This window comes from Argentina silus (assembly GCF_951799395.1).
Source record: "Argentina silus genome assembly, chromosome: 2".
NCBI classification, from domain to species: Eukaryota; Metazoa; Chordata; class Actinopteri; order Argentiniformes; family Argentinidae; genus Argentina; species Argentina silus.
Genome location: NC_139656.1, coordinates 15,668,330 through 15,685,389, shown reverse-complemented (window position 1 = coordinate 15,685,389; position 17,060 = coordinate 15,668,330). Strand labels below are relative to the sequence as shown.

At 42.2% G+C, this 17,060-nt stretch overlaps 2 protein-coding genes across 6 annotated transcripts in view; both read right to left on the bottom strand.

Annotated features, from left to right (window-relative positions):
- Positions 1-329: 329 nt before the first annotated feature.
- Positions 330-12,724, bottom strand: ano9b (anoctamin 9b). Of its 3 annotated transcripts, XM_083697393.1 has the most exons (24): positions 12,556-12,724; positions 11,205-11,279; positions 10,821-10,934; positions 10,470-10,609; positions 10,321-10,370; positions 10,147-10,205; positions 9,915-9,994; positions 8,725-8,859; positions 8,491-8,584; positions 8,339-8,399; positions 8,154-8,236; positions 7,852-7,956; positions 7,505-7,669; positions 7,385-7,421; positions 7,153-7,264; positions 7,015-7,072; positions 6,831-6,928; positions 4,148-4,344; positions 3,881-4,033; positions 3,289-3,436; positions 2,583-2,705; positions 2,249-2,342; positions 1,851-1,963; positions 330-1,706 (listed from the first exon to the last, which is right to left on the bottom strand). In XM_083697393.1, the coding sequence occupies exons 1-24, from the start codon at positions 12,574-12,576 to the stop codon at positions 1,670-1,672; spliced, it is 2,352 nt and encodes a 783-aa protein (XP_083553519.1). In that variant the 5' UTR covers positions 12,577-12,724; the 3' UTR covers positions 330-1,669. The 3 variants fall into 3 exon arrangements, with proteins under 3 accessions (XP_083553519.1, XP_083553520.1, XP_083553521.1); XM_083697394.1 differs by lacking the exons at positions 10,147-10,205; positions 11,205-11,279; positions 12,556-12,724; XM_083697395.1 differs by lacking the exons at positions 10,147-10,205; positions 10,821-10,934; positions 11,205-11,279; positions 12,556-12,724 and having other exon boundaries at positions 10,284-10,370; positions 10,470-10,532.
- A 601-nt stretch (positions 12,725-13,325) lies between these two features.
- Positions 13,326-17,060, bottom strand: part of tssc4 (tumor suppressing subtransferable candidate 4) — a 7,905-nt gene continuing 4,170 nt past the window's right edge. For all 3 annotated transcript variants that reach the window (XM_083665079.1, XM_083665080.1, XM_083665078.1), the window contains exons 3-4: positions 16,032-16,106; positions 13,326-14,702 (exon numbers count right to left, since the gene is read on the bottom strand). In XM_083665079.1, the coding sequence (XP_083521205.1) occupies positions 13,711-14,640 (930 nt within the window). In that variant the 5' untranslated portion in view covers positions 14,641-14,702; positions 16,032-16,106 and the 3' untranslated portion in view covers positions 13,326-13,710. The remainder of the gene's footprint in view (positions 14,703-16,031; positions 16,107-17,060) is intronic.

Sequence of the window (17,060 nt, the reverse complement as noted above, 5' to 3'; positions counted from 1 at the left end):
AAATACATATTTAATGGTCATAATTGCTCTGGTTAGCTTTTAGAGTGACCTCAGTGTGTCTGCAACCACAGTATATTGCATTCCGGATCTTTAGTGAAATCACTAAGAGGATTTATGTGATTGAAACACTAGGAACATTTTGGGGTATTGCAGTGTAATTAGGAGAGGGGAGGAACACACAATGAAATTACAAGGGGATGCATCCTAGAGATGGGAAATTAAAATTGTTGGTCATTATGAGTGTATGGATGACAGACACAATTATTCACACATGGATGAGTAGTCAGAATGATCATGTGGACATGAAGACAAGAACTACATTCATTAGACAATGTTCATAGGTCTTTTACTTCTGTTCTTTGACCAATCACACAAGTATGAAGGTAGGTTACAGTAGGCGCAGTGGTTGAGTACTGCATATGACTGTAGGAAGTAAAAGAGAAAACTCTGCCCCCTTGTGGTATATGGACATTGACAGTCAATAGTGAGAGTAGGCAACACTGCACCAAATATATCTAACATTTATTTCTCTTACTTTCTTTTAGTTAGAAGTAAGTGATATCCATTAGTCATTGTCAAAAACCAGTCCCCAATTACATTTCCTGTTGAGGGTATGATCACTGCAGGTTTTAATTTTGTATGCCCCACTACATGTATCCATAAAGCAACACAAAAGTACATCTCTCCAGCAAGGATTCACGATGCATATTTAGTCCATTGATAAGCTCAATTACTTTGTTTAGGACATATACTGTACACAATAAACCAATGATAATGATTGCAAAAACGCTTACCAATAGAACACAAAGCAAACCAAAAGAAATTGATAATGAATAAAAATCCCTCATTTGATATAAAATATAGAAAGACGCATCAAAAGAAAACTCAATAGCCGCATAATTAAATAAAACAAATATTTTCATCTTTCACATATAAATTACATTTCACACACACTTCATAATTCTATGTCTTGAGAACATTGGCAGATATATGATAAAAAAACAAATAATTGTTTATCATATCTCAATTTAGGCCACAAGACATGCCTTTCTACAAAACAAAACTACTGCAGTCCTACATAAAACATCACTGTGTGTGAGTGTCAGGGTCACTGCATTTCAACTCTAGTTGTCCATTTGTATTGCCAAATGTTCAAACTGAACTGAAACAAATTGAAATGAAACCTCTACCCTGGTACATAGTACTGTATGGGCCAGTGACTCAATGAAACCTAATATTATGGACCTTTTCTAAAGAAGCGTGAGGGGACTCAGAGACACAACCACACAAACAGAACAGAGATCTGTGGCTTCTGATCATCTTCAGTTACCAAGCCTCTAGACCCTGGTGAGATTAAATGAATGTGCTAAAAGATAGATTAGGAATGAACACTTGGAGAATGGGTCTCTCAGGCACTGGTATAGATCACAGTTGAATAGACTATGAACAGGAAAATAAGCAAGTTTCTCTGTTGGGGTAAACAACATTCACAAACATGGTTTGTTGCATTTGGTGGCCTGTAAGTCTCTCATATCAGAACGACCAAGCGTCCTATCATTAGAAAATCAGTTCAGAGCAGAGCTGGGCTTTAAAAACGGCCCATGCTCCAGTCTTCAAAGTCATATGGCATGCTGGTCATGTCTCCAGATGTCCCACCATGGGTCTGTCATCACACATCAGTGGACTGGCTGTACCTCATCATATCCCTGCCAAAGCATGCACACCCATCAACATGTGTTTTAACCAGATCATTGATATGGCTTATCAAACTAAGTCCTGTGCAATGGAAATGATTATCCATTCAAATGAGCTGTGTGATAGTCCTCCATATACTGTATATCTACACTCACCGTAGCTCATCTTTCAGCCTAGTGAGTTTATCATCCAGTCTGTGATTCTTCACAGCCATAGGACTGTCAGGTACGAACCAGGCTGCTATGAACTTACAGATGACCACTACATGCTGCAGAGAGAGGTGAGAGACAGGCTTGTTAGATCACATCCATGAGAGCATTTAACTAATTTAACTAAGGCCACTAAATGTTCTTAGCCACATCTGGAGGACAAAGTGAGAGTGGCATTAAAAAAATAATAATAATAATAATAAAAAAAGAGACCCAATGATGTCAGAAGTTTTGACTATGTATTTGACCAAAACAGTTCAACATAACATGGGATATGCCAGAACTATTCAATAAATAGTTTGTTAGTTTGAGACTGAAACAATAGGTGCAATGATGTACTATACCTGAAATAGGATGACAAAGGCAAATCGCATAGCCATGATGAGCCAGAACTGCGAGGTGAGGCTGTGGTCCTCATCATTTCTGTAGTCTTTAAAACTAGGAGGAACACACACCACACCATCAACAACCACCTAACTAGTACTGGACAGTTTTTCTCTCTGTTTGTTACTGCAGGTATAGCTACAGTATAGGTTACAAATAATGTAGAGATAATGTAATGTTGACATGTCTGATGATATAAATAATCATATAGTACAACCAGTGAGATACAGTATATGGTACTGTAGCTTCCATAGTGGGTAGTATACTATGACCTAGTTATCATGGAGCTGGTACCTGCACTGTGTGACATGGAGACCACTTTGTGTGATCAACTGACCGGGGGTGAAGTCTTGACGTACTTTGGGGTCTGTTATATAGGCTGTGGACAGGGTGTCGTTGATATAGCCTGTCATACAGCTAAAGGGAAAATAATATAATTAATGAAAAATAAATGGATTACTGTAACCTCAGAGCAAGCCTGCAAAAGTCTACTATATAGTTCCATGATTCGCTTATGGTTATAACAAAGTGTGTTAGGAATGTGTTTCCATATCCAACTGATTGAGAATTTTAAAAACAGGATTCAATCCCCTTCTTAAAACTGGTGTTGAAGGACAAATATCCTCTACAGGAGTCAAACTGTTCCTGCCCTTGGCTCCATGAGGAGTGCTCTATTTCATATAAAAATAAAAACACATTTGCCCACATGAGGGCAGCATGGTTACTTTGGTCACTAAACTGAATTATTATTTTTTCTGATTAAAAACATTTACTCAATTTCAAAACATGCACTATAATTGGTGAATGATGTATACTGTATATTGTAAGTCAATCTATCAATCAATAAAGTTTATTTGTATAGACAAATGTCACAAAGTGCTTCACAACAAAATAATACTAAACAATATAAATAATAAATACAATACAAACAATATGATCTATGATGGTGGTTAAGTGCATCCATCGAGCCAAATGAGGTATTTGAGTTAGTCTAACTTACTGTAGATCAGCGACAGTCCTGTTGGCACAGGGGCCGTAGTGGTAGAGATACACCAGCCGAGGTATGAAGTCTGACGATACGCCAATGACCAGCCCATTAGCAATCACAGCCAGAACACCTACAGCCTCCAGAACTTTGATCCAGATACCTGGGGAAGTATAACAAAATGAGAAGAATTACACACAACTACATCATGGTCAGGAATAGCCATCACACCAGGGAGGGAAACACATGTATTTATTCCAACACATGCATGCACGCACACAGACTGAGTTGACATTAAAGAAAAAAAAACATTAAAGAAAAATAATAATAATAATAATAATAATAATAATAATAATAATAATAATAATTACTTCTTCTAGCATTGTGACTGCCTATGGCCCCTGGTCTGAGCATTGATTACTTTATCTTATGATGACTGATGGATAGATAATTCACTTACTTAAACAAATGTATTTGTTGTAAGTCGCTTTGGATAAAGGTGCCTGCTAAATGCCATACATTTAAATGTAAATGAAATCCTAAACACAACCTCTCAAACCATGATGACAGAGCGACCAACACATGCCTATAGGAAGCATTTACTCACCAATATCATTGGTTTTCTTGGGCACTAGTCTGCGTTCCAAGCTGACCATCTTGATGGCATCCAGGCGAATCTCAAAGATGTTGTTGATAAGTGCCAGCAGAGGGGCCAGAGGGAAGGCCGCCACAAAAATGGTGGTGAAACTGAACTGAATAACTGTATGGAGAAAAGAGTGTAATAATAAAACAAGAGATTCATCATTGTGTACTGAGTACTTCTAGTAAACTGTAGAAGAGTCCATGAATTACAGTGTTCTTTACATAGACATACCCATTTCCAGGAACTCGTTAAAGAGACTAAAGGAGTTGACATCATTCAAGTTGTAGTTGTGCAGCCAATCACTTAGCTTGCAGATGTCACATGGCTCGACACGCAACCTCTCGTCGCGACATGCCTTTCTGTAGCAGTGGCCACACTTTCTCGTCAACTTCTTAGTCGTGGTCCTTCTGAAGCAGCTCTTGAACCAGCTGAGTAGGACATAGGAGAGGAGATGCAACAGTAAGTAAGCATGGTAACACAATTAAAAAAAAGAAGAAGAAAAGAAACAAACTAGTAGGGTTGGGCGGTATAACGGTAATACGGTATCCCGCGGGATTTGAAAATGCCCACGGTATGCTTTTCAATACCGTCATGAAATTTCTGCTCAATTATCTATCAAACTGCCAAATTAAGCGCTGTTTGTGAATTCAATATGTAACAGCGCCGCTGCCACCGTGGTCGGAGGAAGAATTACAATTGTAACTTTTAGGGTGTTGCACGTGACCTCTTCCACCTAAGATTAGAGAAGGAGAGAAAAAAAAAGATGACTAGCGCAAATGACTTCGTCCCCGAAAGAAAATGGCATTGCTACTATATGGCAGAATTTCGGGTTCCGACCCGACGATAAAGGAGAGCCTGCAGATTTGGCCGAGGTTATTTGCAAGAGTTGCATGAAAAAGATGACGGCCAGAGACGGGAACACTAATGGGAGCTAATCTACACACGCGCACCTCAAACTGAAACCCAATATCAGCTCCACGGACGGGACATATGTCTGTATGTAAGTGCTGCTGTTGGGTTCAAACAGCTATTCGTGTGGGCGTGTGGTTGTCAGTTAACACGATGCCATACACGTCGTTAACTGTCCACTTTGTCACACCCGACTGGAAGCTACAGTCAAAATGCGTACAGACTAGCTTTCCCCCCCCAGAAAACCACACGGCAGACAACATTGTTAATGCACTCCGCCCGGCACTAGGATGCGAATAAATCATATTGTAGCTAACGGCGGGGTAAAGTACACTGCTCAAAAAAATTAAGTGAACACTTAACGGTGTTCAACTTGAAAATCTTTACTGATGTACATTGTATAATTTGTTGAGAACAAAATGACGTGACAACGGTCAATGGAAACCAAAATCATCAACCCATTGAGGGCTGGATTCAAAATCACACCGAAAATCAAAGTAAAAAATTCAAATCACAGGCTGATCCAACTTGTGTGAATTTTATCACGGCAACTCATGATGTGATTCAGTAGTGTGTATGGGCCCTGCATGCCTGTACGCACTCCCGACAACATCTGGGCATGCTCCTGATGAGTCGGCGGATGGTGTCCTGGGGGATCTCCTACCAGACCTGGATCAGGGCATCAGTGAGCTCCTGGTGGCGTCGGATGCACGATACATAACGTCCCATAGGTGCTCAATTGGATTTAGGTCAGGGGAACGAGAGGGCCATTCAATGGTATCAATGCCTTCTTCATCCAGGAACTGCCTACACACTCTGGCCACATGAGGCCGGGCATTGTCCTGCACTAGGAGGAACCTAGTGGACTCCACCCTCATGGAGTCTGTTTCTGACAGTTTTGTCAGACACATGCACACCAGTAGCTTGCTGGAGGTCATTTTGTAGGGCTCTGGCAGTGCTCCTCCTGTTCCTTCTCGCACAAAGGAGATAAGGGTCCTGCTGTTGTGTTGATGCCCTTCTATGACCCTGTCCAGCTCTCCTCGTGTAACGGCCGGTCTCCTGGTATCTCCTCTATGCTCTTGAGACTGTGCTGGGAGACACAGCAAACCTTCTTGCGACCGTAAGTATGGATGTGCCGTCCTGGAGGAGCTGGACTACCTGTGCAACCTGAGTGGGCTACAGGTACCGTCTCATGCTACCAGTAGTGACAAGGACACTAGCAGAACACAAAACTAGAGAAGAATCAGTCAGGAAGGATAAGGAGAGAGCAATTGTCTGTGGCCACCACATGCAAAACCATTACCTTTTTGGGGGTTGTCTTGCTTTTGCCTCTCCAGTGCACCTGTTGTCACTTTCATTTGCACCAAAGCAGGTGAAATTGATTCACAATCACTTGTGCTTCCTAAATGGGCAGATTGATATCCCTGAAGTTTAACTGACTTGGTGTTACACTGTGACGATTAAGTGTTCCCTTAATTTTTTTGAGCAGTGTAGCTTGCCCTAAGCGGGTATCGAACTCGCAATCTTCCGCTGACAAACCGGCAGCGCTAGCTACAACACCAAGAGAGTTAACTCCCTTGGCAGAGCGGCTAACGGGCCTTACACAGGGTTGTTACAATATTATGCTATCCAACTGTTTAGTTTAGATCAGGATATAAAGTTTAAATGATTGTTTAGGCTAAATGTCATACGGTATAGCAGTCACCACATAAATAATTCAGTTTTTCAATGTAGATTAAATATATGGAGCAAAGATGGCTCCCGCCAGCCAGCCGCACGCTAGTTATTTTTCGCGATAATACCGTATACCCGGGTAAAATTTGAGGATGGTATAAAATGTATGAAAAAATGTATACCGCCCAACCCTACAAATTAGACTATATATTTGCATAGGAGGTTATCATCTATGACAGATAGTCAATGAGTTTGCACTACCAACAGCTTATTCAACCTATTCATTTCCATATATGTATGTTAAAGAGATAGATTAGGCATGTATACTTACGGCACAGTGAACTCAAAGATATTATTCAGAGTCTGTTTGAGCACCATGATGGTGGCCATTTGAATGAAGAGGTCAGTGAGGCAGCCACTGGGGTGACACTGAGAGGAATGGACAACTGGATCATTATCAATATGTTAGAAGAATCCATGTAAAGCTATAGAGGATGAATTGGTGAACTACTCACCTCTTCCAGCCTCCATTTCCCAGCAATACGCACATAGCTGCCTGGGTAACCATTTATCCTATATAGATGAAAATAACTTGTGACTAATTGGACGTACATGCACATCCATGAAAAGAAACACACAGATGGACACAGTACCTGCCCAGGAAGAAAGCCACATAGATGAGTGAGGAGAAGAGGGTGAAGAACTGGAAGGTAAACATCTTGACAGTAAAGCTCCTCTCTGTAGCTGCAAACGAGCGTGTCTTCTCTGCAGGAGGGAGCAAAATTAATGTATCTTTAATCACTGAATGATAGTGATTTTAACATGCATGTTGAATACAGATGACTACAGACTTTTCCATGTGAAAATGCTCTCCTTCAGACTCACCTATTTCACACAGCTTTAAGGCCACTATCCTGTTGACCTAGAAGGAGTGAGAGAGAAGAAGTTACAGAATGTGCTGGCCAAAATGGCTTAGGCGGGGTTACTGTTTAAGAGTCATCTTACTCTGGTCATGACTTGCATGGTGATGTAGTGTAACACAGCACCCAGCATTACTGCTACAGTGTTGGCATGGTCCTTCATGAACTCCCAGGTGCCCTCAGACAACATAACAGCAGCCACCACACGAAACACCACGAGAGCATGGGCCAGACCAATGATCAGAACCAACTGGTGACAAAGCACGCACACACACACACACACACACACACACACACAGTGAACAAGACTGAGCCTAATCTCCTACTATAACATTTTACATTTATGGCATTTAGCAGATGCCTAAATGCCATAAATGTAAATGTAGAATGTTAACATTTGTATTGTGACACTGCAGTGTCTCTGGGGTTTACCATGAGTGTGACCAGCACCAGAACTAGAGTGCTTTTCAGATAGGAATGACGGAACTGTTTGGGATGGCAGTCCGGATCATTCACAACACCCAGGATCAGCTCCTCCTACAGATGAGAGGGACCAATGTTCAGTGTCTGCGGTTCCATCAGTACCACAATGGGTGAAGCCAGCATGAGCATTCAGTTATCAAAAGAAACATATTTTTCCGCATTATATCATTGAGTAACATACCAAACAACCATACAACCAACACTGTATGTCATGATTAATATTCAATGGTCAAACCTAAAATCAGAAGTACCTCTTCCTCACACCAGTCAAAGACATTCCACTTGGACACAAACTTTGCTCGGTATCTCTTCCACAGCTCCAAAAAAAGGGTAGCTGTTAAAAACAAAACAAAGTCAACATATCTATCTAGAATAGAAAAAAGTTAATTGGTTGGCAGAAATCTGGTGTATATACTGTATCTAGTGAGAGACTTACCCCAGACTGCCATGAACATAGCAAAGGCCACCGTCCCTTCATTATCAAACAGATGGCTAACCTGTACACATGGGAGAAAATGTATAGGACCTATAAAATAGTAAGTATCAAAGTTGGAAAAGTTGGCAATGGAGTATGGTATGATATCTTACCTTGGCATAGATGCAGGTGTCAGAGAGTTGCCATACTTTACACCTTTTGTCACACCTTGGGCACATAATGGTGTCTGACTCGCAGACCTCCTTTCTGGAACATTAAGACACACAATCTAGAGTCTGAGAGAGGCGCAGCTCCATATAAGAGCGTACAAAAATGTCAGTACTGATGCTCCGTAAATGCATAATCAGTCTAATAAAAAGCTTGGCTCACTGGGTATGTCAACTTACATGAGAGGGTTGGTGTTGAAGAAGGCCAGTCCATACAGGAAGACGATCACACCAAGGATGGCTGCAGGGACCAAGAGGAAGGTGTACCAGCCCAACCACAGGTAATACAGGGCCACCTTCTCTCCAAAGTAACTCCTAACACAAACAGATACACAGTTCATGAGTTTCATCAACTACAATGTACACTCACCAGCCACTTTATTAGGTACACTGTTCAACTGCTCTTTAACACAAATATCTAATCAGCCAATCACATGGCAGCAACTCAATGCATTTAGGCATGTAGACAATGGTCAAGACGACCTACTGAAGTTCAAACCGAGCATCAGAATGGGGAAGAAAGGTGATTTAAGTGACTTTGAACGTGGCATGGTTGTTGGTGCCAGACGGGAGGTCTGAGTATTTCAGAAACTGCTGATCTACTGGGATTTTCACGCACAACCATCTCTAGGGTTTACAGAGAATGGTCTGGCAGAGCACCTTTGGGATGTAGTGGAATGGGAGATTCACATCATGGATGTGCAGCTGACAAATCTGCAGCAACTGCGTGATGCTATCATGTCAATATGGACCAAAATCTCTGAGGAATGTTTCCAGCACCTTGTTGAATCTATGCCACAAAGAATTAAGGCAGTTCTGAAGGCAAAGGGGGGTCCAACCCGGTACTAGCAAGGTGTACCTAATAAAGTGGCCGGTGAGTGTATGTCACTAATGTTGTTCTGACACCTAATTCCTAATTTAATCATGTCTGGTAATTGGGTTTCAAGAAGTGTCAAAATCATATTTTCTTGCCCTGAAAGAATGCCTGTTATGATACATGAAATAACAAAAGAGGTTTCAGGATGTGTCTTAAACAACATTATTCACAAACAGCAAGAAATCATGGTTGAATAGATATGATGTTGAGTAACAGTTGGTTTCACACTATAAACATTTCCTCTTTGAGAGCAGTGGTCCAGCAGTCATCTTGGCAAACTCTCTTTCACACCACTCAAACAAGGAATTGCTGTATTGCTATTTGCATGTTCTCTCTCTTCATTTAGATAAGCACATCACAGTTGGCTGTATTGACAAACTCAAAGGCCCCTGTGTTATAACCACTTGCTGGCTTGCTTTCTGGTAATAGAGCTGATTGCTTTGAAACAGAGAGAGAGAGAGAGAGAGAGAGAGACAGACAGACAGGGCCTCACCTGACATCATTGACTGGCTGGTATAGAAAGAGGCCAGACCACCGGGCCCACTTGTTCTTCAGTTGCTTTTGCGTCTTCTTCTATTATAGAAAGAAGTACAAAACCAAAACTGCATACTTCTCATCCATTCCCATGTTGAGTCAACAGTGTCAAAATGCCTACAACAAGGAAAACATAAATCTAAATAACAATTAATAGATCACATCATGAATCAAAGTGGTGTCTTTTTAACCTCATGCAGACAGAACATGGTCTCAAAGACACCCTTCTTCAGAAGCTCTTCTAGATTCTCTGTTGTGTTTCAATGAAAAGGAGAGATAGAGATTTAGAGGTGAGAGACGTCATTCAAAATGTTTTCATTGTACGTACAGTATGCATGGACATTTGGAGGGAGCACTTCACTCACCTCCTGTGTTGAGGAAGGTGTGGTGTAGAATAAAATTGACAATTCTAATCCTGAGAAGAAAAAAGTAATGATAAGAGAATGTGTTGGATAGAGCAAAGTGGACAAAGCTGTTAGCATATAGCATTGAGTGGCAGGTCAGTGTGTCTGACCTGGTAGAGTGAGGGATAACACCCTTCTGGTCCTCACTCCAGTTGCATGCATCAGACACCTTCAGAAGGTACCTGTACTTGTCAAAGACCTCCTTCGGGGCACAGACACCGTAGAACACCATATCATCATGATAGATTTTCTGACAAAAAAACAGGCAAAGATCATGAGTCAGTAGAGTGATGAAATTGAAATATTGGGTCACACTAAAATTCTTCTGAAAGAACCACACATTCTGTAATCTGATGGGCAAAACCATACAGCCAACATTCATCAGGCTACAGGTCCTTATAAAATGGCATGTCTTCACTGCTTATGTCATGGTGATAAATGCTGATATGAAAGAAACTCACTGTCACTTTCATGTTTTTCTTCTTCAGCTGGTCAATGAAAGCCATTTGCTTCATAAACTTGTGGTCTTCCTGGTCCTCAACTTTGTCAGAAACCAGGACATAGTCATATGACCTCTGTGTGGGGTGTAGGGAAGATACAGTACACATGGCTTAATGTCAATATGCAGGGTGTTATGTCACACAAACTGGTTGATTTTATTTTGTAAATTAATTAAATTGCTTAGATGCATCTGAATGTATATTTAATAGTGTGTGTCAGACTATAGATTTCTTAAGACTAGAGTTCAGTTAGGACACTTATGTTGGTTTAATCATTGTTTAATGAAAAAGGTAATACATTTAAGTTTAGCTCAAAGCTATGCCAGTAGTTGTGTTATCTCTTACCACAATTGGTAGAAGCAGTGGCACCCTACAATTGTCACTGCCATCCCTGTGTCTCTCCTGCAGCTCAACGTCTTCCTAAAACACAGAGTAACAATGGACAGTAGCTGTCAGCACTGCAGTGACAGAGTCTATCCTCTCCCCTCACGTCACTGCAGACTGTGCCAAGCATGTGCCACTCAGAATGGATCACAACAAGGACCCTCTCACCTTAATAATTCCACATAATGGTCAAGGATGTGCCTTCATTCTCCCAGTAGAGACAAATCTTTGTGCCAAATCCTATCCCCATTGTTGATGGCTTTACAGTATAGTGACCAGTGAGATAGCAATATTAACATAACTGTCTGAGTAGAGACATAAAAACAATATAGGACTATTTTGAGTAACTCACTGAGTTTACAGCAAGTGTATGTATGGCTTTATCAACCTTTCACTTTCTTTCTCCCACAGGTTTTGCCAGAGGTTTTGCAGGCCCTGACATGCTCATGAGTGAAAATGGTATCACATGCCGCTCCTCACTCTCAGAACCTCTGGGAGGGCAGTTGTAGGTTTTCACTGAACATGAGGATAGGATTAAACAGCTACTTTGAGGAAAACAATTCTTGGCTCTACTGACTGCTGTCTGTGAGTAATGTTCCATTCTCATAGTGTATCTGGGGGTGGGGTGTGCCACAACAACCTATCCACAATAACCTATTTCAATGCCATTGCTTAAGGATGGATGAGAACCTGTTTCACCAGTATAATCGAGAACTGAGTAAAACCTAGCCAAACTTGGCACTGTAGCTTGTATCTTGTGAGTTTCCATGTAAAAAAGGAGAGGTGCCATCCCTCTACAGTAGTTGTAAGTAATTTAACGGACACTCTCATTCAGTAAGATAATGGCAAAGAGCTCAGCCCTGACAGTTTCTCACCAAAGATCTGCATGCTTTAGGTTGAATGATTGGGAGACTAGTCATATTGTGTTTTTGCTTCATAAGGTCAGTGTGCCTACTCAACTCCACATCTGCACTAATGTAAGGGTGTGTGTGAGACATTTTACCCATATCTGTCCGGTGGCCAAAAGATAAGGCGCTGTTAGAGGAGATAATCATTGGGTCCAATACATCTCAACCCACTTGTGGCGCAAAAATAACTGATTTCTCATACCGCAGTTCCTCTACGGCTGGATTGCAATCGCCTCAGGTGACAGTGATGTTGAATCCATGAACATGATCGAGTCCAAAATAAAGCACCTTGCAAGTTGCAAGTGCATATGACCATACTTTTTTTTTTTTTTAAGTAAGACAAAAAAATTAAAGCAAATCAAGTTTTATGGGGGGTTATAGTCTTGTGTATAGTCTCCACTTACCTCTGGATCGCTGAAAAACATGTTGTAGAACCGTAATCCAATTCGAGCGAATCTCGAAAAACAGCATTTACGTTCTCAAGAGTTCGACGCACCGTTTTTTCACTCATTCTTCATAACCTATTCCTCAGTGTCCTACTCTATGGAAGACACTAAAACGTCTGCCCTATAAATACTTCACTTCCGCGTTTCTTCAGGTGAAGGTACGCGAGCGACTTTTACCTACCTGCCTCAGTGATGTCATCAGTTCAGGTGATATGGAGCGCTTCAGGCGGAACTTGCCTTAAAAGGAGTCTGTCACTTACTAAAACTGATGGTTAGTGATGAAACTTGAGCTCTTTATGTGCATACTAGGTGATACCACGTCACTTCCACATTTACTGCAAGGGACTACAGTCTGTATTGAATCATACAAGGACAGGCATAATAAGTTCACGGTGCTTTTTGAGCTTTCTTAGAACCAGCTATTTGTTGCTTAATAGTCCAATCATCATACCAACATCCACAAGTAAGTAAATTATCATCAAATGCTTTGACCAATTGTGTATAAAAACATGGATTGCATGAGAGTGAAGACCTTACCCTTAAAGTGCAAGAAAATGATTGTGCTGTGAAATAAACATACATTATGGTCTAATGGTAAACCAATCGATGCATTGAATTCTTAGAAAGTGTCCTCTAATTAAACATCTCAAATGAAAACATTGTTTTATAGTTTCACACTGACCACAGGAATGTAGTATAGAAACAAGGAACACAGAATTCTATTTAATTTTGAGAAGACTTTACTGTTTCAATAATCTATAGTAATATCAATAGGAATGTCAGTTACAAGACTCTACTAAAACAAATACGATACTCTAATCACTTCAGTATACTTAACAATTTACTAAATATTCCTTTCTTTGTTTTCATGTTTTTTAAACAGTCATACACATTAATATTACTGACAGGTCTTTCATGTCAAAATACAGTTTACATTGAGTTTGACTGTCAAGATAAGAGGCCTAAATCATTCCCTTGAACTGAGAAAAACCTCCACTGGTTGAGGTTCTAAGTGTAAAGAGGGAAGCACTAAAATACTGCCCATATTTGGAGTTTGTCTCAATTACTTCTGGACTACAGTAAAGTTGTTAAAGGTCAAGCTAATGTGTTCTCTCAGTCCTCATCTTTCCCTGATGTCTTGCGGAAGTTCTTCCGGTTGATCTTCCTGTTAATGGAAAAGCCAATATTGGGCAGCTGCTCCTTCTTATCTTTCAGCACACCCTCTTCATCCACCTCCTGAGACCACTTCCTCTTCCTCTCGATTGGATGATGGGGGGCTGCTGCACCTTCCTCCTCCTCTACATCTAGGTGGCAGAGGCCCATGCCCGACTTCTTGGTTCCATCAAGCTTGTGTCCCTCTGTGGTGTCATCCTTGAGTACCCGGCTGGGCCTGGAGAACACTATCTTATGCTCTGAGCTGCTGCTGTTGCCCTGGTTGAACGTGGGCATGAAAGGCTCTTTGGGACCATCTTCTGCCTTAGTGCTATCCTTTTTCTGCTGCAGGCTTTGTATGTACTGCTGAGCCACCATGCTGTTCTTGCGGTCGCTGGTCTCTGGCACATCCTCCAGGTTATAGCACGTCCAGCGCTCAGGATGCACCAGGTAATCTGGAACTCCTTTGGAGGTCTTCTTAGGAGGCTTGCAGCTCAAATCCTCTGCTTTCTCCACATACTTCTTCCCTCTTGGCAGCAGTGGACGGGGGGAGGGACGTGCAAAGACCCCATCGATGACATTGTCCTGGCCCAGCTGGGACGAGGCCAGCTTGGCCGCACTCTCCAGACAGTCAAAGATGCTGCGGCTGCGGTTGGAGAAGTTTGAGCTGCCTCCTTTCAGACTAAAAGCGGGCTCTCCAGGGTTGAGGCCGCAGGTCTTCTGGGGCTCCTCATCTGCAGATGAGGAGGACAAGTCTTCCACCTCAGGGTCAAAGGGTGTGTTAGGTTCATCAGGGTCAGAGTCGCTCAGAGAGAGGTCATCAGGAAGCTTAATAACGTCACTGTTGGACAGTTTGTGGGCACCGTCTCCTTGTTGCTCTTGCTCACACATGTTGTAAAGGGCCTGAGTCTGATTCCACAGGAGATGACTAGTATTTCCACGCAGTCAAGAGCCTGAAAGTGTAAGAGAGGATTGTTTTGAGTGGCAGTTAAAACAAATACCGCACCATTAAATGCATAATATTTTCACTACACATACACTCACCGAACACTTTATTAGGAACACCTGTACACCTTCTCATTCATGCAATTATCTAATCAGCCAATCGTGTGGCAGCAGCGCAATGCATAAAATCCTGTAGATACAGGCCAGCAGCTTCAGGTAATGTTCACATCAACCATCAGAATGGGGGAAAAATGTGATCTCTTTGACCGTGGCATGATTGTTGTCGGAGCTGGTTTGAGTATTTCTAAAACTGCTGATCTCCTGGGATTTTCACACACAACGGTCTGTGTAGTTTACTCAGAATGGTACAATAAAGAAAAAACATCCAATGAGCAGCAGTTCTGCGGACGGAAACGCCTTGTTGATTAGAGAGATCAACGGAGAATGGCCAGACTGGTTTGAGCTGACAGAAAGGCTATGGTAACTCAGATAACCACTCTGTACAATTGTGGTGAGCAGAAAAGCATCTCAGAATGCACAACGTGTCGAACCTTAAGGCGGATGGGCTACAACAGCAGACGGCCACATCGGGTTCCACTTCTGTCAGCCAAGAACAGAAATCTGAGACTGCAGTGGGCACACAGGCTCACCAAAACTGGACAGTTGAAGACTGGAAAAACATAGCCTGGTCTGATGAATCTCGATTTCTGCTGAGGTCAGACTTTGGCGCCTACAGCATGAATCCATGGATCCAACCTGCATTGTGGCAACAGCCCAAGCTGGTGGAGGTGGTGTAATGGTGTGGGGAATGTTTTCTTAGCACAATTTGGGCCTTAATACCAATCAATCATCACTTGAATGCCACAAACTATTTGAGTATTGTTGCTGACGATGTGTATCCCTTCATAGCCACAATTTACCCATCTTCTAATGGCTACTTCCAGCATGATAATGCACCATGTCACAAAACAAAAGTTGTCTCAAACTGTTTTCATGAATATGACAATGAGTTCATTGTTCTTCAGTGGCCTTCCCAGTCACTGGATCTGAATCCAATAGAACACCTTTGGGATGTGGTAGAACAGGAGATTCACAGCTTGAAAGTGCACCTGAAAAATGTGCAGGAATTGCGTGATGCGATCATGGACCAGAATCTTAAAGGATCCAACATCTTGTGGAATCAATGCCACGAAGAATTGAGGCTGTTTTGAGAGCAAAGGGAGGCCCTACCCAGTATTAGTATAGTGTTCCTAATAAAGTTCTCAGTGAGTGTATGTCGAGTTATTCAAATGGAGTTGTAGGAAGGATTTGCTCCCCATCTTCACCCATCCACTGACCTTAGCCTGGGAGAGCTGCTATGCCCTGACTTTCTTTATTGGACAACGGTCACCGGTGACTGCAGTCCTTCCACTCTGTAGACACAAAGAAAAGATACACTGAGAGATGATATGATGACGTCCTCCTTCTTCTTCTCCTCCCCCCAGCTCCTCCAGCCCTGCTCAGCTACCAGACCAGCCCCCCTCCCCCTGCCCTGTCTGGACCCATTCACACCTCTCACCTACCCCTTTGTCCCATCCAGTACCCTCTCCCTTCCCTCTCCCTCTCCAGCCCATCTGACTCCATTCCCACCATTTCTCACTTCACAGCTCTTCACGTCATCAAGTACCTGGGGGTGCAACCTGGACAATAAACTGGACTGGACTGGTAACACATATGTCCTGTACAAGAGGGGCCAGAGCCAGCTTTATTTCCTGAGGAGGTTCAGGTCCTTTGGCGTGTGCAGGACTCTGCTGAACATGTTCTACCAGTCAGTGGTGGCCAGCGCAGTGCTGTACGTGGTGGTATGCTGTGGGGGCAGCATCAAGGAAGGTGACACTAAGAGGCTGAACAAGCTCATTAGGGAAGCTGGTTCTGTCCTCTGTGTCACCCTGGAGGTGGCAAATAGGAGGATGAGGACCAAACTCCTGGCCATCATGGACAATTCCGCCCGTCCCCTACACTGTTGCAGAGCAGAGAAGCTTGCACTAAGGAGCGCTATAGGAGATATTTTCTGCCTGCCGCAATAAGACTGTACAACTCCTCCTCCGACTGGCTTGATCAGGGTGATCAGAGTCAGGCTGGTGGATGATAAATTATACTGAACTGTTCTTTCTGTATATAATGTTTCAGATGTCTATTTTATTTTTATTATTAATTTTATTTTGTTATTGTTGTTTGTGATCTGCTGTAACGCCTTAATTTCCCCTCAGGGATCAATAAAGTACCTATCTATCTATCTATCAATGCTCCAGAAAACTTAAAAGTTACACTGTAAACCAAAAACAAGTGAATTATAAGGCAAACCTGCATTGTAACGATATGGGAGT